The 26,326-nt window shown below is 40.1% G+C and overlaps 1 protein-coding gene across 13 annotated transcripts in view; it reads right to left on the minus strand.

Annotated features, from left to right (window-relative positions):
• Positions 1 to 26,326, minus strand: part of MYO1B (myosin IB) — a 186,170-nt gene that overhangs the window by 114,495 nt on the left and 45,349 nt on the right. For all 13 annotated transcript variants that reach the window (XM_032292597.1, XM_032292595.1, XM_032292594.1 and 10 more), the window contains exon 3: positions 19,224 to 19,339. In XM_032292597.1, coding sequence (XP_032148488.1) covers positions 19,224 to 19,339 — 116 coding nt within the window. The remainder of the gene's footprint in view (positions 1 to 19,223; positions 19,340 to 26,326) is intronic.

The raw sequence follows: 26,326 nt of genomic DNA on the forward strand, positions 1-26,326 counted from the left end.
GTATTCTTTAACTGAGTCAAAACATCAATAAGCTCAGCACTTGTACCCATGGTTTCTCATCCCTGGATGTATACTGGGTACCTAGGGAGTCGATGCCTTGTTCCCGCTTCCTAACCCTACAGATTCTAAGGGAATTCTGCACTGGCTCTAACAAGCAGCCTTGGATGACAGCCACTTACTTATATCTTTTACAGATTTGCTTTTCCCAAACTGTGCTTTGGTGTTATGCCTGCTGCTTCCACTTAGTGACATGAGAAGCAGCTACCTAAAATGCACTACTAAGTTTTGGGAAGTGTTGCTTACGATGACACCCTTCACATAGTAAGTCTCGTAGGAGAAATCTCTTTGAAACCTAACCGGCAAAGAAAATTTTGCTTCTTTTGAGCAAATGCACTTTGATCTTATATGCAAAAATAATGTAATTGATCACATTTCCCTTTTTTGCTTTGACGACCAGGAAATAAAAAGTTCAAGTTCAGTAAGCTTAGAAGATGTCATGGTATTAACTTTCACTTGGGTCTCGACTATTTTCTATGTTTCCTTTGCTCTGAGTTTTAGAAAGCTACTTATCTTATTACATTGACTATAAAACACTAAGCTGCCTTTGGTCAGCTTACTATGTGATTACTATTTTGAATAGTAGGGGATATAATTTTTGAAAGTGGGGAATATAATAATTAGTTCACATTCATCTTTTTCACATGCATATGAATTATAAAAACTAAAAAAAAGGCAATCGATATGACTAAAATCTCTGCATACAAGAGCTTTTCTTTGCTTTGAGGGAGGAGGGGAAGATGGGTGGATAGATGCATGGATGGATGGACAGATGCATGGATGGATGGTAGGAGGGTAAGGAGGGAGCATGAATGAATCTGCCTCACAATATACAAACCCCCTTATAAGAAGAGCTAAAAATTTCTCAGATAATTTTCATTTATTCACTTACACCTGCAACATTTGCAACTCGTATCAAATCTAGAAAAATCTTCAGTACACAAAGAGACACACACGGGTTTAGCAAAATAAAAAGTCTACAATTTAAAAATTATAGTGTATTAGTAGGTGACTGGCCATGATGTTGGCCGTTAATCATACAGCTAGTGCTACTGGTTGAATAAATAGGCTAATGGTTTCAATAATTACTAGCATAGAGATAAGTGGCATAGGTGTACCTTATGGTAAAATAGGTGTGCCTTGTGGTAAAAAAAGTGAGCTAGGGATGTTTTTCTTAAAAGAAACTTTGAAAGCCTATTGCCCTGACTCATATTATGGAAACAGAAACTCTTAATGCATTACCCAATAACCTGAAACTTTCCCAACTCTCCTGTGAAAAACCAATCTTCTTCTCCTTTCTTAACAAAAAATATTCTTCTGTAATATTTTCTAAAATTTTCATATTTCTTCACCTTCTATCTTTGACTATAGTCATATTTGGAAAAAGAACTTAATGAAAGTTGTCCTTAAACACAACTTTAAGCTCTTGAATACAGGGGAAACTTTTAGTTATTCATCACCCATCTAGCAAGAGCTGAATCCAAAAAAATTAACATTGCATTGGCTTAAGTTTCAAAGTTGGTTAGAACCAAAATTCCCAATGGATGAATATGTGAATAAATATAGAAGAGACCAGCATTGAATTTTCTAATAATTCCAATAGACACACTGGTTCCAAGGAAATCAGTAATATGAGAATTTGAACAAAGATGGATCTACTGCAATAAACTATCAAAGCACTAAGACATCTTCAAATAATCACATAATACCATCTATTTCTGTAAGCAATAGCAACCAAATGTAACACTACTAAAAGAGTCTGAACAGTAGTGTGAAAGAAAAAAAGTATAACATCAGAAACATGAAAAATGGGTGAATACTTTTACTTTGGTAGAAATGCATTCAAATAAAATTAAACCAGAAATGTGGAAATTCACCATGATTACAATTACTATTTTTTTTAAAATTGAAAATATTTTAAGAGAGCTTTCATTTTAAATTATACTACTGAACTCATTTTTAAATTCACACAGAAGTTTACTTTCCATGGTATCCACAAGTTAAATTATCAAACAGCAACAACCTTACTGAAATAATCCTAGCAGACAGGAGACTATGTGATATATTAACTCCCATTCCATTTTCCCTTCCTGGGCACAAGGGGAGGCTGTATCTCCCAGCTTCCTTTGCAGTTAGGTTGGGCCCATGTGACTATGCACTGGCCAATGAAGAAGACCTTATTATGTTCTCTCTTCACCTTCCACAGCACTCTTAAAAGCCTTGTGGGCCGGGCACAATGGCTGACGCCTACAATCCCAGCACTTTGGGAGAACGGGGTAGGTGGATCACCTGAGGTCAGGTGTATGATACCAGCCTGACCAAAATGGTGAAACCCCATCTCTACTAAAAATACAAAAAATTAGCTGGGCATGGTGGCGGGTGCCTGTAATCCCAGCTCCTCAAAAGGCTGAGGCAGGAGAATCCCTTGAAACCGGGAGGTGGTCATTGCAGCGAGCTGAGGTCGCGCCACTACACTCCAGCCTGGGTGACAGAGCGAGACCGTCTCAAAAAAAAAAAAAAAAAAGCCACGTGTTCCAGATATTATAACTACAATAGAGAAGCAGCTTGGGTATCTGAGTAACCACTTTTAGGAGAGCCTTTGAGAAAACCAACCTGACCCCCATCAAACTGTACCATTCATGAGAAATAAACCTTTGTTGTGTTATGCCTTGAGCTAGGAAGCCCTGTCACCCAAAAATAACCTACTATATTCTGACAAATCATCCCTTATGCCCCCTTACAAGGTCTCAAACACACTTAGACTATAATTCAAGTTTCACCTCCAACAGGCGGGAATTTTGTTAGCAAGCAGCACAGAATAGCTGAAGGCTAAAAATAAGTATTTCCTGAATACCTACTACGTACCTAACGCCAGGCCTCCAGAGTGAGGTGCAGGCATCCCAGGACATGCCCAAGATGAGCCATTGGAGTATGACTATAAACATCAGAACTTCCATTTGTATTCATTTATTCATAACTTTTAAAACACTCCCAGTCTTGTGTATATTTTATAATGCACACAATACATTAGGATGGTGTTACTTGAAGTTAACTATAGATAAGCAAACATAGGCAGATTTTAAGACCACTGATCTTACAGCAAAGTAAATATAATGTATAGTCTCTCCTCATAAGATGCTTGCTATTGTAGAAGTCCAATGGTTACACAGGAGACAATCAATGAGATATGTAAGATAAATAAAAGGTTATATGGTTAATAAAATTAATCATATATAAATGAAAGGTCATAGTTGTGACAGAATGCATAATACGGACCATGTGTTAGGACCACCAAGCGGCCTTTAGAGAAAAGGCTTCAAAATGGAGGTGGTTTCCCACATACTCCAAAAGATGAGTAGGATATGAATATGTGCAGTGAGTAAAACAGAATAGTAGACCACAGTGCCTGTAAAAGAGAAGAAATGAAGCAGACAGTGGGATTTCAGACACAGTAGGCAACAAGAGGGCAAGTGAAATAAATGTACAACTGATCACTAGCTACAAATTTTTCAAACTCAATTTCGCTATTTTCACAGCCATAATTTTTAATTAGTGCTAATTTTAAGAGTCCTAGTCAAGATCAATGCAATATATATGTAAATAAAGAAAAAAAGTCTCTAAATATAGAAAACGACAAAGATTTTCAAAATTTAAAATCCATCTATAGTATGTAAACTATGTCTGTAAGACAAAGTATGACATTAACAATCATAGATATAATTCTCTTATAATAAAAGTTAAGTTACGGAAAGGAAACAAATGTTCAAAGTGTTCTGTGTCATTTTCTATTTGTTTTAGGAGCAATGCTCAACACCCATGCACACGTTTCCACACTTCCTCCTTCCTCATACCCACATTCCAGGTAATGAGTAACCAGATAGCCATGACTCGCTCATCATGTAATCTTAAATAGCTACATGTGTTCATTTTACAATTTATGCCTTTAACATCTTTCTACTTCAGTAACGCTTTTCTTTAATACATTTCCCGGACATCAGATGAGGTTCTAACATTTTGAATGTCCCTGTTTTCATCCGTTATGCTATTCACATGAGAAAAATATGCATAAGCCTCTGCTATTAATAATGGCCAAGCCAATTATAAATATAGATAGAAGCAGCAGCAACACTGCATGGCCAAATGTGAGCCCTTAGAGACCCATCGTTCATGAAAATACAGAGGATAAAAGTAGAAATGAAACCCTCCGGTCTTAAGCAGGTAACCTAAGATCTTCCGCAGGTAACCTATGATTATGCCTGCTTGTGTTTTCCCAGGGTAGAGGTCTGTGGTGCAAACCACCCCAATCATCTCTCCCTCCAGGTGCTTCCTAGGTTTTGGATGTTGACGTGGACTGAAGGAAAAAGATTAGTAGAAAATGTATATATTCTAACTTATTCCTCTATTGTTAAATTTATATGAAACTAGGCTAAGTCATCTATAAGGCTTAGGAAGTTCCTACTGTAATTGAGGATATGAGGACATTCTTTTTGGATCTCAAGCTGATCACCTATGCATCCAATGAATGCTAATATTCTAAGGGGAAGGCTTCATGGGGCTTTGTAGGGGTTAATAAAGGTTAAAATAAGTATTCTTCATAGCAAATGCTGCCCCTCCTAAATAACACTGTGACTCATCACCAATAGCAACTACAAGCTCTGTTGTAAAACAAATGAATTAACATCTGTTTACACTTATATCATTTCCACATTAAATCATTCACCATTCATTCATTAAAACATCACATTTACACACATATACATTTAGGCATATTTAACAAGTCTGACATTTTTTTCTGGTTGATGACTGAAATGCAAGATGGCAATTTTTCCAGACACACAGTTTGTAATTTTAAGTAATTTTCTTATCCCAAACTCTCCTCCTATTACTTTGGAATAACCTTCATAATCCTTCAATCTTCCCAATGATTCAAGCAGATTGGTATTGGAATGTTTTATTAAAAGTAAAAAATAGCTCTACATTCTCAACTCTAACACCGTTTCCCTTTCCTGACATTCAGGGCCATATGCCATAGCCAAAACTAGTCTTTTGCTTTATCTTCTATAAACTACAAAAGACACCTACTTCAAGAATTCCTTCTTTGGGTCAGGCATGGTGGCTCATGCCTGTAATCCCAGCACTTTGTAAGGCTGAGGCCGGCAGATGACTTGATGTCAGGAGTTTGAGACCAGCCTGGTCAACATGGTAAAACCCCTTCTCTACTAAAAACACAAAAATTAGCCAGGCATGGTGGTGCATGCCTGTAATCCCAGCTACTTGGGTGGCTGAGGCAAAAGAATTGCTTGCAGCCGGGAGGCAGAGGCTGCAGTAAACTAAGATCGCGCCTCTGCGCTCCTGCCTGGGCGAAAGAGTAAAATTCTGTCTCAAACAAACAAACAAAAAAGAATTTATTCTTTAAGACTCAACACAAGTGGCACCTGCAGAATTTCTGAACCCACCAATTTTTCTGTGCTTCCAACTTGTTTTTTGTAAGTATACTGTTATATTAAAATGCGGCTTATGTAGCCACCTGCAACCCAAAGACAGGTGGGCGATCCTCAAAGACAAAAACCATGTCATCCACAGTTTCTAACAAATAGCAGCCCTCCCACCCCCCGCCAATACATTCATTCATTCACTCACTCCACCAGTATTTATGGAGTGGCTGCTCTGTGCCAGGCATTGTTCTTATTACTATGGATACAGGGATGGTAAAATAAAGCACAAGTGCTCACAGAGATGCCATTCTAATGCAGAAGACAATAAAGTAACAAACGAGTGAGCCCATGGTGAGATGTCAGGTAAGAACAAATGCTGTGAAGAAAAATAAAGTAGTCTAAGTGAATAGCAGGTGATTGAGGCAGAAATGGCTATTTCAGGGAGTGTAGTTAGAGAAGGTTTCTCTGACTACTGAGCCATTTTCTGCCTGCAGTAAGACAGCAAGTCAGCCCCTCTAAGGCATAAGAATGATGCTGACAGTGGCAAGTTCAAGAAGCCCTGAGGAAGACAGTGTGGCTGGGGAGAGAGGGTGAGAGGGAAGTGGCCAGTGCCCAGATCAAGGGGAGCCACTGCAGGTTTTTGAGCAGCAAAGAAAAACAATCTGATGGAGATCTTTAAAAAAGATCACTCTAGGCAGCAGCCATAACATTAATGGAGAAAAGAAAGTTGGGTGTTGAGGGGAGGGAGGAGGAGGCAACAGGAGAGTTGAAACAGGGACACAGTTAGGAGGCTACCACCATAATCCAAGCAAAGGAGCGTGGTGGCCTGGGCATGCACAGCGGCCATGGTGGTTAGGCTGATCAGGCTGGGATGCATAAGACCTGATGATGGACTGAGTGTGCAGTAGGAGAAAAGGAAAAAACGGTTTTTGCCATGAGTAACCAAAGGGTGATGGTGCCACTGAACAAGGTGAGAAAGAGAAGAGGGAGTGGGGCAATCCTAAGTCTGGTTGGAAACATGCCAAGGTTTGAGATGCTCTTATCCAAAGAGACACTGCAGAGCTGAACACAGCTGGACTGCCTGCGGTCAGGCGAGAGATCCGGGTGGAGATCTAAATCCGGGAGGCATCGTCAGCACACAGAGGGTATTTGAAGCCCACGTGGGCTCATCGAAATAGTGCCTACAGAGGAGAAAAGCAAAGGTTCCAGAGTGGAGCCCCCGTCGAGGGGATGTTGAGGGGATGTTGAAGCTGGAGATGGAGCAGGCAGCAAGGTGGGGAGGAAAGACAGGAAAGTGTGGAGGCCAAAAAGCCAAATTTTAAAAGAGTTCCAGGAAGGAGCTGGTCATGTTGCCAAACGTTGCTGATTAAGACAGAGGAGGATTCAAAATTGACCACTGGATTTGATAACATGGGGGTCACAAATGATCTTGAAAAGAAGTTTTAGTCGAGCGGGGGATGAAAGCCCAATCAGAGTGACTTAAAAGTGAAAGAGATGAACTAGAAACAGTAAGCAGACACAACTTTTCAAACAGTTTGGTAATAAAAGAAAACCAATGGTGTGGTAGCTAGGAGATGTGAACTCAAGAGAAACATTGCAGCACGTTATATTGGTGGGAATGGAAGAAGAAAAAAAAAGGTAACGCAGTACAGAGGGAAGATAATAAGAGAGGTCCTCCAGGACTCGGAGGGGTTGGATGGGATCCCAGGCACACAACACTCAAATGTTTATTGAGTTGAACTGTTGCTACCCTTAGACATGTCTTGGAAAAAGGTGGTCCACTAATTCAGTCTCTAAAATTCTATACAGAAACTCCAACAATAACCTGGCTTCAGGAAGGCAGCATTCAAGTATTTCAGGACAAGCTTTCTACGACTTCTTAAGAACAATGTATACACGTGTCCACATCTATGGTTATAAGAAGAGGTGTATTTGGTCTTTGTCTCAGGTTCCTGGCACAGAGCTCCTAAAACCTTTGGAATTTCCTGTGTGATAGAAGTATCTTGTATTATTCACAACAAGTCCCTTTCACTCATACCTGAGGTTATGTAAATGAGGAGACTCAGGTGGGGCCCCTGAGTAGCATCAGGATAGGAATGTTTACCAGGAAGACCAAGGCAGTGATTAGAAGTGGGGAACTTTCAACCCCACTTCCCCACCACCAGGGAGGGGAGGGGAGCTATAGATTGGGTTATAAAAACTTGAGCACGATTCTGGTTTTTCTTAGTGGGGATAAAGGGATTTAGGTTGGTGAACAGACTAACATGCTGGGAAGGTGGTATTCCCAGCATGCACGGGGGCTCTGCATACACGCCCCCCCCCCACTGTGCCCTCTGCAGCTCTTCCAGTGGACTGTTCCTGTGTTGTATCCTTTATAACAAATCAGTAAATGTTAAAACACACAAAAAAAGTGTCTTCCTGAGTTCTGTGAGTTGTTCTAGCAAATTCTTGAACCTGAGGATCATGGAAACCCCCAAATGTGTGGGGATGGCTGAGCAGAAGTGTAAGTAGCCAGGGCACCCCATTTGTGGCTGCTGTCTGAAGTGGGACACTCCTGTAGGACTAAGCCTTTGACCTGCGTGGTCTATGCTAACTCTGTGTAGTGTCAGAACTGAATTTGCCAGAGGCATTAGAACCAGAGCAACTCCATCTTGAATAGGGGCTCAATAAAATAAGGCTGAGATCTACTGGGCTACATTCCCAAAAGGTTAGGCATTCTTAGTCACAGCATGAGATAGGAGGTCAGCACAAGATACAAGCTGTAAAGACCTTGCTGATAAGACAGGCTGCGGTAAACAAGCTGGCTAAAATCCACCAAGATGGTGAAGCAACTGACCTCTTGGTGGTCCTCACTGCTCATTATACACTAATTATAATGCATTAGCATGCTAGAAGACACTACCACCAGGACAGTTTACAAATGCCATGGCAACGTTGGGAAGTTACCCTACATAGTCTAAAAAACAGGAGGAACCCTCAGTTCTCAGAATTGCCCTCCCCTTTCCCAGAAAACTCATGAATGATCCACACCTTGTTTAGCATGTAATCAAGAAATAAACATAAAAATGGGCAACGGGCAGCCCTCAGGGCAGCTTTTTCATGGGATGAAATAGCCATTCTTTATTTTTTTTACTTTCTTAATAAACTTGCTTTCACTTTACTCTGTAGATTCACCTCGAATACTTTCTTTCACAGGATGGAAGAACCTTCTCTTGGGGGACCACTTTCCAGTAAACAAATTGAATTGTTGGACACCCAGTTAGTGTCAGACAACCGGTGTTGGGGGGAAAAATTCACACACCTGGTATCAGAAATGATATTAGAAACATACAATTATCTGCTGTCAATTACCTGAAGCCATGCTCCTCTGGGCACCCACGGTTGCTTCATAAGACTATCTCTAGGCTATTTCAATTTGAGGGTTGCTTGGGACTCTGAACCTCTCCATCCCAGCCAGGACTTGTGACTTGCCTCTGATCCCCCTTTCTCCCTCTCTCTTCACCTCTTCTGGTCAGCCACTGCATCCTGTGGATTTGCCTCTAAAGTGTCCTTCCCATCCCCAGATGAGCCTTCTGTCCTTGTCCCTTACTGCAAAAGCCTACCAGGTCCCTAAACCTAAACCTGTCCTTGAGCTTCTCTTTCCCTGAACACCCAGAGCAGTTCAAATCCCAAGGCTGATCTTATCTCTCCTCCTACCTCCTTATAAATCTTTAGCGCACACATTCTTCATGACCTGGGTCTACTCTTCCTCTTCCACCTCATCTGCCCCTCCCCAGCTTGCACTCCACGTTCCAACCTCAGGAGCCACACGCACTGAGATCACTGACGTGCCACACTGCTCTAGCTCTGTCTGTCTCCCTTTCAGACCTTTGCATCTGCTGTTGCTTCTGCCTAGAACATTTTTCTCCCAGCACATCACGAGTCTCTTCCTCTTACCCCGTAGAGGATGATACTGAAATATAGCATCTCAATAAGGTACTCCCTGGCTACCCTATTTAAAACTAAACCAGCTCCGGCTCCCCCACAGCCCTGATGCCCCTTCCCAGCTTTAAGTTTCTCCACAGCACTTGTCAGCATCTAAAATATCATTTGCTTTATTAACTTCTCTTGTGTTTTGTCTCTCTCTGTGCTAGAACGGAAGCCCAGATGGGCCAAGATTTTTGTCCACCGTGTCCCCAATATCTACACTATTACATGGCGCACAGTAGGCACTCAAATAATGTATGATGAATAAGTCAACACTGTTCCCTCTGACTGGAAAATTCTCTCCTGAGCCTAGAGTCCTATTCTTCATCCATGCAGCAAACTTATCACCCAAGGGTCCCCCATCCCATCTCCTAGCTCCTCAGGCAGGATTATACCCCATTTTCCAGGGGAACCACACCACTTACTGCTCATGCTCAGCCTCTTCTGTGAGTGTAAGGAGCACTATTCATAATTATGATGCTACAACAGGAAGCACCTGGGCTGTCCAGGGCAAACCTGGACACGCTCCACCTTTTTTATGGCCGCTTTCTCCCTTCTGTATTTATTTATCAGTCTGTCTCCCACACCAGCCTGTGAATCCTTAAGGGCAAATTCATCTTTGTATTCCCAGCACCTCAACATGTGGTGGATGCTTAATCATGTTTATCAGATGGATGAACAATCACTTGCACTTGGGAATCTGGGATCCCTGGGATCCCCAGGCTGGAACTGGAACCTGGGGCTGGTATGCCTGGGCCTGTTCCCCTCTACGTGAGTTTCTGCCCCTGTGGTGGCCTCATCTCCACGCTCAGTTCCCTAGTCTCGTGAGTGGGGCCTCATACTCGCTCTGCTGAACTCCTTCCTTATCCCTGGCTTTGCTAAATCCCTGGGCTGGCTGGCTGGGGACCAGCTTTTGTCAGCCCCTGTTCAGACAAACTCCCACAGGGCTCCTTTGGCCCTACCTACCCTGCCACACCAATCCCAGCAACAGACCATGGCAAAGATTCCAATTTCAACAACAAAGGGGTGGGGCCAGCACCCCTCCTGCCTCCCTAGACAGGGCTCCCCAGGTGGGTTCCAAGTGTAGCTCTCTCTGTCAGGGATGAAGTAATTATACTAATCTTTCTCAAGGCTGAGGCCTTAGTGCTGCTTCTCCAGATGAAATGGATCTTTTCCAAAGTGTTACAGAACTTCTCAGAGCCTGTCAAAGGCCAGCTACATTTTGGCAGGAAGCAGCTGTTTTGCTGAGAACCGAACTTTTTCCTTTAAGATTATATCACTGAAATTATCACATATGCTGGTGTGAACATAGGCTTGGCTTCACAAACCACATTTATACAATAATCTCTTTCGAGTCTGAGATGTGCCTTTGGTGAGAAGGGATATAAACTCTAATTGGGGGCCTAGACATCAGAATTGTGAAACTGCCCAGATGTACCAGAAATACTTTTCAATTAACAAATGTATTCTTACCTCATAACAATTTTCATGATAAAAACATCAGGCTGGCATCAAACCAACCTTCCTACTTGAGTTTTAAAAGCTTCAGGATCTGGAAGAAAAATTAGCTGAGGTCTCTTTCTGCTAAGAGTATATATTCTGAAAAGAAACTGTTTTGAAAATAGCCCCAGGAAAGCAATACACTGGGAAGAAAATTTTGAGAGTCAAAGGCAGGAAGTTCAATCTGTGGAGCATTTACAGAAGCTGATGAGGTGTGAGGCTCAGAGATGTTTCCCACTGCAGACCCGGCCTCAGGGAGCTGTCAAGTCAACAGCGGAGCTTGACCACACCATGGATGCTACACTGCTGATGTGAAACTCGCCCGTGTCAAGAAGTTTTCTAATCCTTGTTGTCCAGAGTCAAACAAACATTCCCCCAAGACTGACAGCAAACACAGTGCCTGCCTTCTGCTTATTTTGACCCATGACAGTCATGCATAAAAGGAAAAGGGTAATTTTGGCTATTTTCAAGATGGTGTCATTACACACGAGATGTTTATTTAAGGCATCTAAACTGGAAAGCAAACAAAGCTCTGATTCCCTTCTGTACAAGCTACTTGTGTAGATCCAAGGCCTGGACAGATGCAAAGCCTTGCAGACCACCACCTTTCATCTACTGACTTAAACTGCCTTAGATATGGCTCAGAGGGGGTTTTATAAGAATATCCTTTAAGATTCAATCTTTTCTTTCACAAAAGCTTCCCTTCCTCTGCTCTTCCGTTTTTCCATCCTAACCAATTGAGTGAACACTCTTGGCTTCTAAATACTTAAGCTGGAATTTAGTCTCTCTCATGAAGACAGGAATTTTATCTGTTTTATTCACTGATGTATCCCAGTGCCTAAAAGACTGCCTAGTACACGGTAAGCTCTCACTAAATATTTGCTCCGTAAATGAACATCTCTTCTACAGCAATAAATAAAAAGAATGCTAGATGGGAAAGCATAAAACCCTTTTTTGCAACTTATTTTTGGAGATGTACTGGATCAATTTGAAGGCTCAACTATTCCAAAAGTAAAACGAAAGAAATAACACAGCAGCTCGGCGACATCACATCAACACACACACGCACACACACCCCTGAGAAAGCACTTTCACATCCAGTTACACAAGCAACCTCTACAGGAGAATTCAGAATCTAGCTGTCATAAGAAATCTCCAAATAAACACAACTTTATCTACAGAATTTCAACTCCGTTGCGGAGAAAAATACTGACTACGTAAAAGAAATAATGTGTGAGTCTTCTGCCCTGCAATCTGAACCGAAGCTCTGTAGACTCAACCACAGCATGGGTACATTTTGAGATACAGCCAGAAATGTTCTTTATAACATTATTCTGGTTCACCTTGAACGGAGTAAAATGGTAACAGGATCAAAAAGGCCGCAAAACACACGAGCGTTACAGCAACATCATTCATGGGCAATGGCATGTGGTCCGGAAAAATCAGTCTGGCCCGGAAAAATCAGTCTGGCCCAAAAGTAGGGGTCAAAGAGTCCACAGACAGAGGGCTCACAGCTGGACAACTGACATTAGCACCATCCCAGATCCCCCCACTAATTACTTACCCATTTTTTAGTGTGGGTAACCAGAAATTATTCAAAGCTGTAAGCCACTAAGTTTTAACATTTGTTCCTGAGTTTTTCATTTACTAACAGGGAAAGACTGCTTACATTGTGATTGCAATGCCTAAGGTAATACGGCCACCACATTATATACTAACTTAAGAAGGACACATTTCAGCTCATTCCTGGGCTAGGACCACCAGAGGGCTTGTTGTCAGGTGCCACAAGATACAGTATTCTTCTTCTAGTGGCGAGTTCTCTCCAATAGGCACACAGACAACATCAACATATTGAAACTGAACAAATACTTAGAGTTGAAGAGCACCATAAAAATATTTTTGCTTTAAAAAAAAATGAAAAAAAAATTCTTGTTATACTGCATGAAATTTTGAATAAACTCCACAAATATCCAATCAAATACATTTTTATTTCATTGAACGCTCAGTTATACCACAGGTAAAATGTAATGAAAAATCACTTAAAATCTCTTTTATTTTATAGTTGTTGAGCTCTGAAGACAAAAGCACTGGAGACAGCCACAGAAATGTGCAGGATAAAGATTCTAACCTAGAAGCTTCTATCTCATGCAAGAGGATGACACCAACACCCACTCAGCCATAGTAAGAAGAGGTGGTGTGTAAGGCCACATGAGCAGTCTAATAACTCAGGGCCAATGCAAGTGCCTTGTGGGTTATGCTGGGGCTGACCAAGCCTTTCAGACAGACCACAGGAGACTGGCAGGATTTTAACAATGGAGAAAAGGATAAAGTAGGAGACGTGGAAAGAAGACATGAATGGCTCTAACTCAAGAGGAGAGTCCACAAAGGAGAGGAGTGTGTCGGGGGAGAGCAGGGAGGAGCGCTAAAGCTGGACTGCAAATGGCCTTGAACACGAGGCCAAAGGAACTGGGAGTAACAGGGAGCCTATGAAGGTTTCTAGGAAGGGGGGGTAACATGATCTGATTTTAGAAGATCTATCGGTTGGCGATAAACTGCATCAACTGCTGCAAGGTCAAAATCACACAACAAAAAAGGCCAGTGGATCTGGGAACTAAAATAGCTGAAGGTGCACTATCACAGTGCTATTTCAACCAAGTGGAAGGAGACTAAGTATTGGCTGAGTATCCTTTAACTTAGCCAAAACGTTTGGGACTAGAAGTGTTTTAGATTTCAAATTTTTTCAGATTTTGGAATAACTGCAGATACAAAATTATCTTGGGTATAGGACCCAAGTCTAAACACGAAATTCACTGATGTTTAATATATACCTTATACACATAACCTGAAGGTAATTTTATTTTTATCTTGGGGAATAGAATCAATTCTATGTTACATGACCACATTTTGACTGTATTTGGAGGTCAGGAGTGGTGTTTTCCACTTGGGGTGTCATGTTGCAATCAAAAAGTTTCTGATTTTGGATCATTTCAGATTGCGGATTTTCAGATTAGGGATGCTCAACCTGTAGTTTCATTCTTTCTCTCATCTATCCCTTCTCAGCCTTTCCTTATCGATGCTATTTGGGAATCTGACGCAGTTCTCAGTGAATCCAGTTGCTAAGTTTTCTGAAATGTACTAAGTCCTCCCTGGAATACATTTTTTACATTTCTTATTTTCAAATAACTTAAAAATCTTACTGGAAAGACATCACTTACCTAATTAGACAAGCAAATGGTGGTATAGACTCTGCCACACAGCATAGCCACATTTCCTTGGGGATGCCACCCAATGATATTCTGCTCAAAGGTGTGGCTTAACATATAATGGGACAGGAGTTGAGAAAAGGAAAGGAGCTGCAGAGGAGGAGTCCAGCTGAGGAGTTACATGTTCGGGGGACTAACAGTCCCACAAATGATAACAGAAAGCTATTTTTGAGGAAAAAAAAAAAAAAAAAAAGAAACCAATCTATACATTTCCATGATCTGAAAGTCATACACTTACACAGAATGGGATTATTTTTTAATTATCTAAAATTTAAAGAAAGATAAATTCCAGACACTTTCAAAAACATGTGAATTACAAAAGTATCTGGGTGCTTTTGCAGACTAATAGTGGATATAGCTCAAATTAAATTCCAAATGTAAGCCAGACACAGTGGCATGTGCCTATAGTCCCACCTACTCAGGAGGCAGGACGATCTCTTTAGCCCAGAAGTTGAAATCAGCCTGGACGACATAGCGAGACTTTATCTCTTTATTAAAAAAAAAAAAAAAAAAAAAAGAAAGGAAGAAAAGACCAGACCAGGTGCAGTGGCTCACACGTGTAATCTCAGCACTTTGAGAGGCTGCAGCAGGCGGATCACAAGGACAGAAGTTCGAGACCAGCCTGGCCAAGAAACCAGCCTGGCCAATATGGTGAAACCCCATCTCTACTAAAAATACAAAAATTAGCCAGGCATGATGGTGGGCACCTGTACTCCCAGCTACTCAAAAGGCTGAGGCAGGAGAATTGTTTGAACCCAGAGGCAGAGGTTGCAGTGAGCCAAGATCACTCCATTGCACTCCAGCCTGGGGGACAGAGCAAGACTCCAACTAAAAAAAAAAAAAAAAAAAAAAAAAAAAAAAAAAAAAATTTAACAAGTAAATTTCAAATGTAATATTGTGTAAGTTAATTGGCAAAGTTTCAAAGTATGTAGTCTGAGCAGCTGTTTAAGTTGTTCTCTATTCAAACTGGAACTAAATTCATGAAATGTTTATAGTTAGAATGCATCAAAAGGAAAGTCATCTCACCTACCCTCTTACATCACAAACATCCTGCTTGAGAATGCCAGGTTGTTTTAGTAGGGAACCAAGTTAGCATTGACCCTGTTTCAAAATACTGTCAAAGATGAACATTCACAAAGAATAATGCAGGAAATTACATTAAAGGAAACGGCAAATGTCCCACCATGCAGAAAGTGGTAAGACAGAACATGCGAGAATGCTGGAAGTGTGTCCCACACACCTTATTATTACAACAATTGCTATAATTCTCATTGTTAGTAGAAGCAGCTCTCCTTTCCCACAAAGTTACGGCAGATTCCATGCTAAGCACTTTATATATATTAGATCATTATACTATCTAAATATCAACTACGTATTTCGCCCTTACAAAAATCCCAGCTCTTAATTAAAAATTCTTTTCCCATTGAATAAGCAAATTATTTAATTTCTCTAAGCTGAAGTTTCTTCAAGTAATTTTCTCAAGATTACATAGCTTGTAAATGGAAGAACTGGGACTTGAACTCAAGTCCTGTTGACATGTCTTTAAATGAACCCTTATCAAATTCTTAGACAACTCATCCCTTAAAAAAGCATTAAACTGTAAATGTGGCAAAAGCAATAGATCTAGCCTCAGCGGGGAGCAAGTGAGGAAAGTTCCTCCCTAAAGAGGTTTTCTGCAATTTGAGGTCTGAAGGAAGACCGCGAGTTGCTTTGGAGAAGAAGGGAAAAGCATTCCAGGCAGAAAGCACAGAATTCTGTGCAAGGATGCTCTCGTGGGAGGGAATGAGGTGAGGGTGGGTGAGGACTGAGAGAACAAAGCAAGATGAGGGAATGAGAGCGATCTGGCAACCTCAGATGCATTAGTAAAGCTGTACCTTGCCCACCATGTAAGTGCTTTGTAGGCCATGGTAAAAAGTCTTTTTCTTATTGTAAGCACATTGAGAATGTATTTGATTTTAGTGCTGGTGATGGTTCTTTTCCCTGGGGGTGAGGGGTGTGAACTAGAGTAGCTGCGCCATGCTGCCTCCTACAGGAATCTTCTAGGTGCCAGGATAAAAATGTATATTCTGGAGCATGAACTTCTATGATCTAGAACAGACTTCTAAACATTCTCTATCGGCCCAAATATTATGTATCTAAATATTCCCAGAGGGCAGATTTAAGCTGAAAATGCAAAAAGAGTATGTAGACAATTGTTGGAGGTAAACTGAGGCATAGTCAAGATTATCCTGGAGGGTTTGTGGTGCAGAAACAGGTGCACCAAGGGTAGTGGGGTGGAAGTACACAGGAACAGGCCTGTCATGAAAATGGCGAGCCCATCTCCAGCCAAGAGGGGCAACTTGGCCAAGATGTCAATACCCTGGCTTCACTCCCACCAGCTGTGTGGCTTTGGATAAGTTTCTTGATCTTTCTGTGACAATTTCTCCATTTGTAATAGTGCCTACCTCACAAGATTATTTTGAGAATGAAATGAGTTATAAAACATATAAAATATTATCTCCAGGTGGATAATGAATAAAAGGAGAAAAAAACATATAAAATATTTAGAGCAGTACCCACATATAGTTAAGTACTTAATAAATCTTAGCCATAATTATTTTTGTTATTACTACTACTATCATTGTTAAAGATCACAAATTGCAGTAAGTAGTTAAGAAAGGAAAGAAAAACATTTTAAATATAGATCTAAAGCAACACATTCTCAGACATACATGTGCATAAGAATCACCCAGAAACCTTGTGAAATATGTAGATTCCTGGCTTATCAGAAGTTAAGACCTAAGAAACCAGATTTTTTCATAAGCCACTGGGGGAGATTCTGATACGATTGGTCCAAGCAACATATTTTGAGAAGTGGAGCTTCGAGGTCTAGAATTTAAAATATTCAGGTATCGAGTAAAGCATGTCATCACAGGGCTTAACTACCAGGTTAACTTTATAAAACAAATTTCAGATTTTCTTTGTCTTAAGGCAAAATGAAACAGGATCACTTGCATTATCTACTTCTAGAAGAAAACTAAATAATTAGAAATGGCTTGACTGGTAAAATACATAGCGTTTAGTTTTTAATAACCATTTGCATGCATTTAAATAATAAATAATCTTTAGTTCCAAACAGCCCAAATATATCACTGCATGCTGTGTTATCAAGAGAAACTAAAATAAGTATCTGGACAGTGGTATATATATGTTCCTTAGTTATTAGATTTTATGTTCTAACAAAATTAATAAAGCCAATCTTTAATCATACAGAGAAAATCCTTTCTGCTAGGACATAATGAAGACTTTCTGCAGGTTCTTTCACTTCGGCTCAGGGTTTCTCAGCCTTGGCACTATGGACATGGTTAACAGGTAATGCTTTAGTGTGGGCTACATGTGCACTGAAAGATGCTTAGCAGCACCCCTGACCCACTAGCAGCAAGCGCCCTCCAACCCCCAGTTTCACAACCAAAAATGTCTCCAAACATTGTCCACTGTCCCCGGAAGATAAAACTGTCTTATCTTGAGAACGACTGCTTTCGCGCAAGAGACTGAAAATGTACCAATATGCCAATGACAAATTAATCTTTTCCACAGTTAAGACATTTTCTGAACACTTCCTTTTCAATATCTATATGCACATATGTTTACATGCATTTTGAGACAATTTGGGGTTATTTGCAGCATATCATCTGTTTTGAGAGAAAAAGGATGATGCTACTGAGAAAAAGTAATAGCAACGGTGGTAACAATGAACATAATAGCTTCGTAAAATGACTCACACCTTCCAAGGCACTTCTGTATACATTAGCCTCGGCCCACATTCACCAGCAGGTCACAAATATTCCAAATTTGCATTCAACAGTTTATTGCATGTCAGGTACTATGCTGCATCAACCAACTCCACTTCAAAAGACACCATGCGCCACTTGTAGCAACTGACAATCATAACTACATGGATTCTGGTAAAATACATGCATGCCCATAGGAGAGAAGGCAGGAAATGTTTCTGCCTAAGCAACAAGCGAAGAAGTCTGAGGCTCTCAACTCATTACACAACTTGGCCCAACTCAGCATATTTCTCTTTCCTTTTCTTTAAAGAAAAGGAAAAGTAAATGTCCAGTAGGGGACATGAGAATGTAGTGAACATATTCATCTTGAATCACTAAAATGTAACAAAACCTGAGAAAGAAAAAGTTCAAGGTATTGTTTGTGATACTTTCTGGGTATTCTCCCTCTAACTTTCTTTTTCAGATATTTTTATTGGGGGGGAATCGAAAGTTCTAGAGTTGAATAACCTGGTTCTACCACTGATCTACCAAATCTAAAAAAACTTTTCCAGTGTTGTGTTTCAGTCATTAAGACTAGACAACAAAATTCTAGTAGCATAAGTGGCTGAATCATTTGGTATCTCTTAATAAGCATGTCAACAAAGAACTATGAAGGAGCAGACAAACAGAATCTACAGGTACTGTGAAGGAATTATTTACACTAACAAGTGGCCTTCTTCAGAAAAATGAAACAAGCGACTTTCCAGATAAAGTGAAATCACCGGCCTATCCCACGTATCTGGGAAAGATGTCTGCAAAAATTATAAACGGAAGGTATTGTTTGGTCCTTTTAGCCAAACACCATCACACAACCCAACACTTGGGATTTTTCTTGGCCCAACAAGACTATGAAAACGCTGCTTAGGCTCTTTATGATAATAAACAATGCACATTCCTGTTTTATTTGCAAAAATAATTAGTAGCAGCTGCTACTTGCACAGAATTTTGAGCAGAAAATATTTTACATCCTGAATCCAAATATTTCAGAAGTGTGTGACGTCAAATGAAGCATTCTGCCTTTTTTTAATTTAAAATAAATAACAATTAACATCTTCATACTTTTATCAAACTTTGAAAAAAAAAACTACTGACAAAAACATTTTCCTGAAACTCAAAAGAGACAGCTGCACACATCTGTCAACTACACATCTCTGGAGTAAAAGAGAAACTCAATGCTTTAGTACAGTACTTACATGTGAGGGCTCAGTTCATAAAAATTTCTGTTCCTGTATTCTTCCACTTTCTCTGGTGAATAAATGGGCAAAGATCGGTATGGGTTAACAGATATAACCACACTTCCAATGTATGTCTGCAAAAGAAAGAACAGAACATGTCCATTAATTAATACACAAGATGTGTTCTAACATCTTAAGCTTTAGTGTCGTTTGGTTTCGACCTTTTAAAATCAACACTAGTTCTGCTTCACCATTCACTGTATACTTTTTAAGAATGCTTTACATCTCTGAAGACAGATGGTGAACAATGTTTATTCATTTTGCTAATAAATGGAAACCATACATTTATATATTTTAAATCCTTTCAAAAATAAATCTCTGAACTAATTTATGATTATGGGTAAGAGTTCTCCAAAGCTCTGCTATACTTTCCAAAAATTTTGTCACCAACTACTGCTAACTGTAAGCAAAAGCCATGCTCTCCCTGATTCTGGATAGAGCTGCAGTTTCCTTCTTCCCTCATCTTAATCCACCTTTTCAGTCAACAGTAACCCAGGGTTCCCCTCCTTTCTACCCACACCTCATAGGGCCTCCCCTCTGGAACTGGCCCTCTGTAAGTCTGTCAATCTTTCTACAATGGGCTCAGATCACGTTAAATTCAGTATCACAGCTGCAGTTATCTCCTGGACATTCAAACAACATAATCTCATTATATCTAATATACTACAATATCAGAATTTTAGTGTCAAATTTAAATGTACTTTCCAGAAAGTACATTTAATGTCGACATTTAAATTTAATGTCAAATTTACATTTAATGTACAATTTAAATGTACTTTCTGAGGGATCAATGCCATATTTTAGCATGCACTAACCTTCTCTCACTGAACTTTAAACCAGAACACGATTTCTCTACCTTTCTACTTCGACCCTAAATTCCTGGCAGCACCAGTGATGCTGGTTTAGTTCCTTTTGTGCAATGCCAAGGACAATGACACAAGCAAATGTCACTTAACTGTAACTTATCTTGGCAGCTCCATTTTCCCCTTCAGTTTCAACATCATAAAGACAGAAAAGGTAGAAAAAGATGCCAACAAAAGTGGTAAAGTGATAAACGAGGCGGTAAAGTGATGAGCAATAAAGCTTTTAAAAAGAAAAAGGTTCATAAAGGAAAGAAACAAACAAAAGGACAAAAGACCTTCAACTTCCCACCTGTCCAATGCCATCCCACAAAAGCATTTTTAGAGCAACAATTTTTTCCAGTATTAACACCACTGGGATTCAGAAAGATTGTCCGATCTTTCTAGAAAATTAAACAGAACAAAACATGAAGGAACGCAGAAATGTTCTGCTGACTTTTTTTTTTTTTTACAGGGGTCACAATGATATAAATTATGAAGGCTTTTCCCCCAAATTGGAAAACTGAACAGGATACACACACACACACTTTCATCCTATAAGAATATAATCTTGTCAAGAGTAGACAAGATTGCTGCTGTAAAAGAAAACTCTCAGTTCCCATGTAATTTTTCACATTTATTTCTAACATTCTATCACTAGGACCCAATTAATCTGGCCTGATAAATGATAGCAAGGCTTTCTCAAGGTTTCCTGTTTGGCCTCACACTGCAACCTACCTAGAAGATGGGAGATGTCTCCCAAGTACACTGTCACAGCAAACATCAGATGGGAGATTCCTGACACTGAATGCTTGTATGAATAGCTTCTAGCTAATACATTAGGATTAGTAACCTTGGTAAATATGAAAATATAGCCATTGGTTATTTCTTTAACATCTGTTGGCTAAAAAATCAGCCATCTTTAAATAGAAAAGTACTATTTGAGTCCTTCTCCCTTTTTAGGTTAACTTCTTGAATACAATAGTTTCTAAAATATATTGATTTGCTCTTTGCAGAGAAACTGGTTACTGAGTTGCTCTTTAAAACCAAACTTCATAGTGGCTAAATTCTTGATAAAAATCTGCCTCTGTGGCATTCTTGCATAGAAAACAAACTCTGCTGGCTCCAATTCAAAATCAAAAGCCATATTAATAAGCTATAAGTTTCTTTTTGTTCTTTGTGACTGCTACACATACTGAATTACGTGTGTGTGTTTCCCCCAAGCTGTATCTCCATCATCTAGAACAGTGTCTGGCCCATGATGATGTACAATAAATATTTGTTAACTAAGCGACCTAATCGCACAGGGTACATTCATCACGAATTGGAGGGGACGAACCACTGAAACACATATAATTATTCTTGCACTGAAATGTAACACCAAATATACCATACTCAATGCCTAGCATTTTAATCAGCCTGTATGCCATGTGTTACTGTCGGAGGTGTTTGAACCAGAGCGACCCCATCTTGAACCAAAGCAACCCCATTTAACCCAGGGGCTAGGTAAAATAAGGCTGAGACCTACTGGGCTACATTCCCAACAGGATGAGGTAGGAGGTCAGCATGAGATACAGGTCATAAAGATGTTGCTGATAAAACAGTCTGCAGTAAAGAAACCGGCTCAAACCCCCTAAAACCAAGACGGTGATGACAGTGACCTCTGGTCATCCTCAGTGCCACATTCCCACCAGTGCCATGACAGTTTACGAATGCCATGGTAACGTCAGGAAGTTGCCCTATATGGTCTGAAAAAGGGAGGCAAAAATAATCCACCCCTTGTTTAGCATATACTCCAAAAATAACCATAAAAATGGGTCTGCATATGAAAGCCATTCTTTATTCCTTTATTTTTTAATAAACTTGCTTTCACTTTACTGTATGAACTCACCCCAAATTCTTTCTTGTGTGAGATCCAAGAACCCTCTCTTGCGGTCTAGATTGGGATCCCTTTCCAGTAACATTACCATTGAACAAATCCCTAAATGTCATTTGACTCTGGTAGACTGTAAAACCAGCCAGAACTACTCTTTCCATCTCTGCATGCACTTCCCATTTGAAATGTGACTTTGGTACTTTAAATACAGTCTCTTTCTCCACTCCTTGAATTTGAATTTGTCTGTGTGACTTGATTTAACCAAAGGGACATTAGCAAATGAGACACAAGTAGAGGCCGGAGAAGCATTTGTGGATGAGGATGTTTCTCCTTTTTTATGACTGTGGTTTAGTTCCTTTTGTGATGTGAATGAGCTTGAGCTAGCTTGTCAGAGGTCCTGTGGAGAGCTAAGGTGTCCTGACCTACAGCTTGCTATTAGACATGAGTGAGGCCATCTTTTTTTTCTTTTTTTAAAATCATACATTAAGTTCTGGGGTGCATATGCAGAACGTGCAGGTTTGTTACATAAGTATACACATACCATGGTGGTTTGCTGCACCCATCAACCTGCCATTTACATTCAGTATTTCTCCTAATGTTGTCCTTCCCCCAGCTCCCCACTCCCAACAGGCCCTAGTGTATGATGTTCCCCTCCCTGTGTCCATGTGTTCTCATTGTTCAACTTCTACTTATGAGTGAGAACATACAGTGTTTGGTTTTCTGCTCTTGTGTTAGTTTGCTGAGAATGATGGTTTCCAGCTTCATCCACATCCCTGCAAAGGGCATGAACTCATCCTTTTTTTACTGCTGCATAGTATCCCATGGTGTATATGTGCCACATTTTCTTTAACCAATCTATCATTGATGGGCATTTGGGTTGATTCTAAGTTTTCGCTATTGTGATCAATGCCGCAATAAACATACATGTGCATGTGTCTTACATCTTAAACCATCCAGCCCCAGTCAGGACACCAGATGCCTAAAGCCACATGAGTGATTCCAGGTGAGACTAATGGAAAATATATAAAGCTAAACTCAGGCTAACTTGGTATCCCAGAGAATCACAAGCAAATAAATGGCTGCTGTAAGCCTTTAATTTCTGAGAGGTAGTTTGCTACATGGCAATAGTAACTGATACACCTATGAAAACCAAAAATAAAAGTCTAAGGCCCCCCAACCATCAGAATAGACTTCCTCCTAGGCCAGAGTACTCTAAAATTTAACTGAAAGATTGATTCCGGCCATGATGGGAAGTAGGGGTGGAACATGCCTCATTATACCTCTCCAGCATTAAATATCAACGCAGACCTTAAGTCTGATAAGAAACATTTACAATCTATTGTCTCTAAAGCCAGCTACATAGGTTTCATCTGCATGGTAAAACTTTGGTGTTCACAACCTCTTGTAATTCCTTTCTATTGATCCTTTCTATTGATAACTCTTTTGACCAATTGCCAATTAGATAAATTTTAAATCTACCTACAACCTGGAAGCCTCACTCGTTGTTCTATCCTTCTAGACTGAACCAATGTATTTCTTAAATATATTTGACTGAAGTCTCACGTCTGCCTAAAATGTCCCCATCACCTTGGGCACATGTTCTCGGGATCTGAGAGGGTTGTGTTATGGGCCATGCTCGCTCATATTGGGCACACAATAAAACTCTTTAAATATTTTGGAGTTTGACTCTTTTCATCAATACCTACATGACTCAACCAACTAAAAATGGTGCCAAGCAGGACAAGTTTTATCCACCTAAATAAGCAAACATTAAAAGAAACTATGCTCTCTCTCCATTCCACTTTACACAGCTCAGATATCCTCTTTATCCTCTGACTTTGAACTTCTAACAGGTTTGTCCTATACCTGCCCTGTCTATGGATTTCTTCCCTGAAGTTCTATGTGCATTATTAGCAAAAGGTTTAAATATTCCTACATGTGCCAGCAGAATAACTCAAATGTTCAAAATCACAACTCTCCATTTTCTGAGACACAGAAAGACATTCCCGATAGCAGCTGATAACTGGGTGGAGTTTAAAATTCTATTCCAGCTGTACCAATTCTACATTCGGGTTAACTACAGCACCAGATTAAATCTCCTTTTCAAGGAGCAGAACGATAGTGACCAGACAGTTCATTTTTACATCAACTAACATTTGAACTTGTGAATGAGATGTCATTTTTTAAATTATTATTTAAGACCTTAACAGGTGCTTGTAGTTTGTTGACTTTTTTGAAAAAAATCAAGTTGTAAACTTTTATTATAAATTAAAAACGAAGTTCTTAAAAAATCTCAACTTGACCAGATATGAAACAATTTAAAAACCTTTAAAGGCATATTGAGAAAAACCAGGCTTTTTAACAAAACATGTTTGTTATTACCAAAAAGAGATGTCTTTAGGTAAAAATAATAAAAACCCCATGCTGCATAGATCATGCAGATAGTTCTATTTATCTGGTCAACAGGCAAAAAGCAAACACTTAAGGTCTTCAGCTCCAATCTTTGGTTCATTTCTTACTGCTGGAATTTCATATTTCTTCTTGTTGGATGACTAAATCAGATAATGGTAGAGATGGTAAGCCGGCATTTTCTCAGCCCTGCCCTGCTCCACCTTGGGAGCCAACAAATTCTCAGCTGGTGGATCGGCTGCTTTTGTCTCTTTGCCATCTTGTGGTTTAGGGTTTTCTGGGTGTCTGCATCAGTAACTGAAGTTGCAGCAGTTTCGAAGCTGAGGTGGCTGCCGACCCATCTCCTTGATTTTCTTTATCCTCTTCATTACTATCCTCTCTAGACTGTCTCTGGCGAGGAGGAGGGCCCCTGTGGAATCGTGGTCTATATCCCCAATGCATAGTCTGCTTGACTAGTACCTTGTTTTCCTGCACCCTCGAGGGGTCATTTTTTTTTTTTTAACAAACAACTGCATAGTATTTACAGTTGGAATTTTCTTGTTGCATCATCCTCTAAAAAGGATGGTAAACCAACTCATTATGAAGTAACCACCCCAGCCATTTCTGGGCTCACCGGCTCCACATTTCTGAACCTCAGCTCTCTGGTCCACACCACCACTAACATGACAATGAAAAGCTCCCTCCATGCCACTGCTCAGCAGGACAGCCTCTGACACCCAGGAAGGGAAACCAAAGGAAAGGGAAGTGGGAGGGAAGGGAAGCAAACAAGAAAGAGAAGAAAAAGAGAAGGAGGAGAAGAAAAAGCTCTACCTTTCTATAAGTAGCACACTGAGATAGCAAGGTTGCATTTCATTTCTCAAGGGCAGACATTGAATCAAGAATGTACAAACATTCTTAAGTCAAAACCATCCCGACCTTCCTATTTCAAGTATCTCTAGCATTCCAGAACAGTTAATTCTTGAGTGTTCCTAGCATAATTACCATGAAAACAGAAGTCTTTTCTTGAGGACATTCAATCTAGCCACCTCCACTCTCCAAACCACTCAAAAGCCTTTGAGTAGTCAAAATACAACCTAAAGGCCATGTGTTTTATTCTACAAGAAAGTTCTTTCAGAACTCAATCCTCAGAGATTCTACTTCAATGGTATAGGGAAAGGCTAGGGCTCAGTACTTTTTTTTTTTTTTTTTTTTTAAAGAGAACCAACATAAACTAATGTAGAACCAGGGTTGAAAACCAATGTCTGTGGCCCCTACCTTCCAGACTCACAGCACCAGGTTTTACTCTCAATTGCAATAACCTGCTAGTGCTGCTGTTGGCCTATCATCTACCTCACCTTCCCATTTAAATATTCCTTCCTATGGAATTAATTCTGAAACAAAAAAAATTCCTTCTAGCCTCACTCTCATTTTAGCCACATTTCTAGCCACATTTCTTGGCATAGTCTCAACAGACTACAGAAAAACTGCAGCAACATCTGTAAACTGGAAGAGGCAAAAAGGGGCATATTACAGCTGTGTATTTCAAATGTTTGATTACAACTCATTGTAAGAAAGAAAATTTTCATTGCAACCAAGTATGTGTATGTATGTCTATTTATGTGCACACACATACACAAGATAGAAAACTTCACAAAATCAAAAGTACCCTTCACATCGATATTTTTGGTTCAATTCTAATATTTCTTAAAAAATTTTAAAAAGCTGCCAGGTGCGGTGGCTCACGCCTGTAATCCCAGCACTTTGGGAGGCCGAGGCGGGTGGATCACGAGGTCAAGAGATCGAGACCATCCTGGTCAACATGGTGAAACCCCGTCTCTACTAAAACTACAAAAAATTAGCTGGGCATGGTGGCGCGTGCCTGTAATCCCAGCTACTCAGGAGGCTGAGGCAGGAGAATTGCCCGAACCCGGGAGGCGGAGGTTGCGGTGAGCCGAGAT

This window comes from Sapajus apella, unplaced genomic scaffold, assembly GCF_009761245.1.
Source record: "Sapajus apella isolate SASKATOON/1434 unplaced genomic scaffold, GSC_monkey_1.0 scaffold28, whole genome shotgun sequence".
NCBI lineage: Eukaryota > Metazoa > Chordata > Mammalia > Primates > Cebidae > Sapajus > Sapajus apella.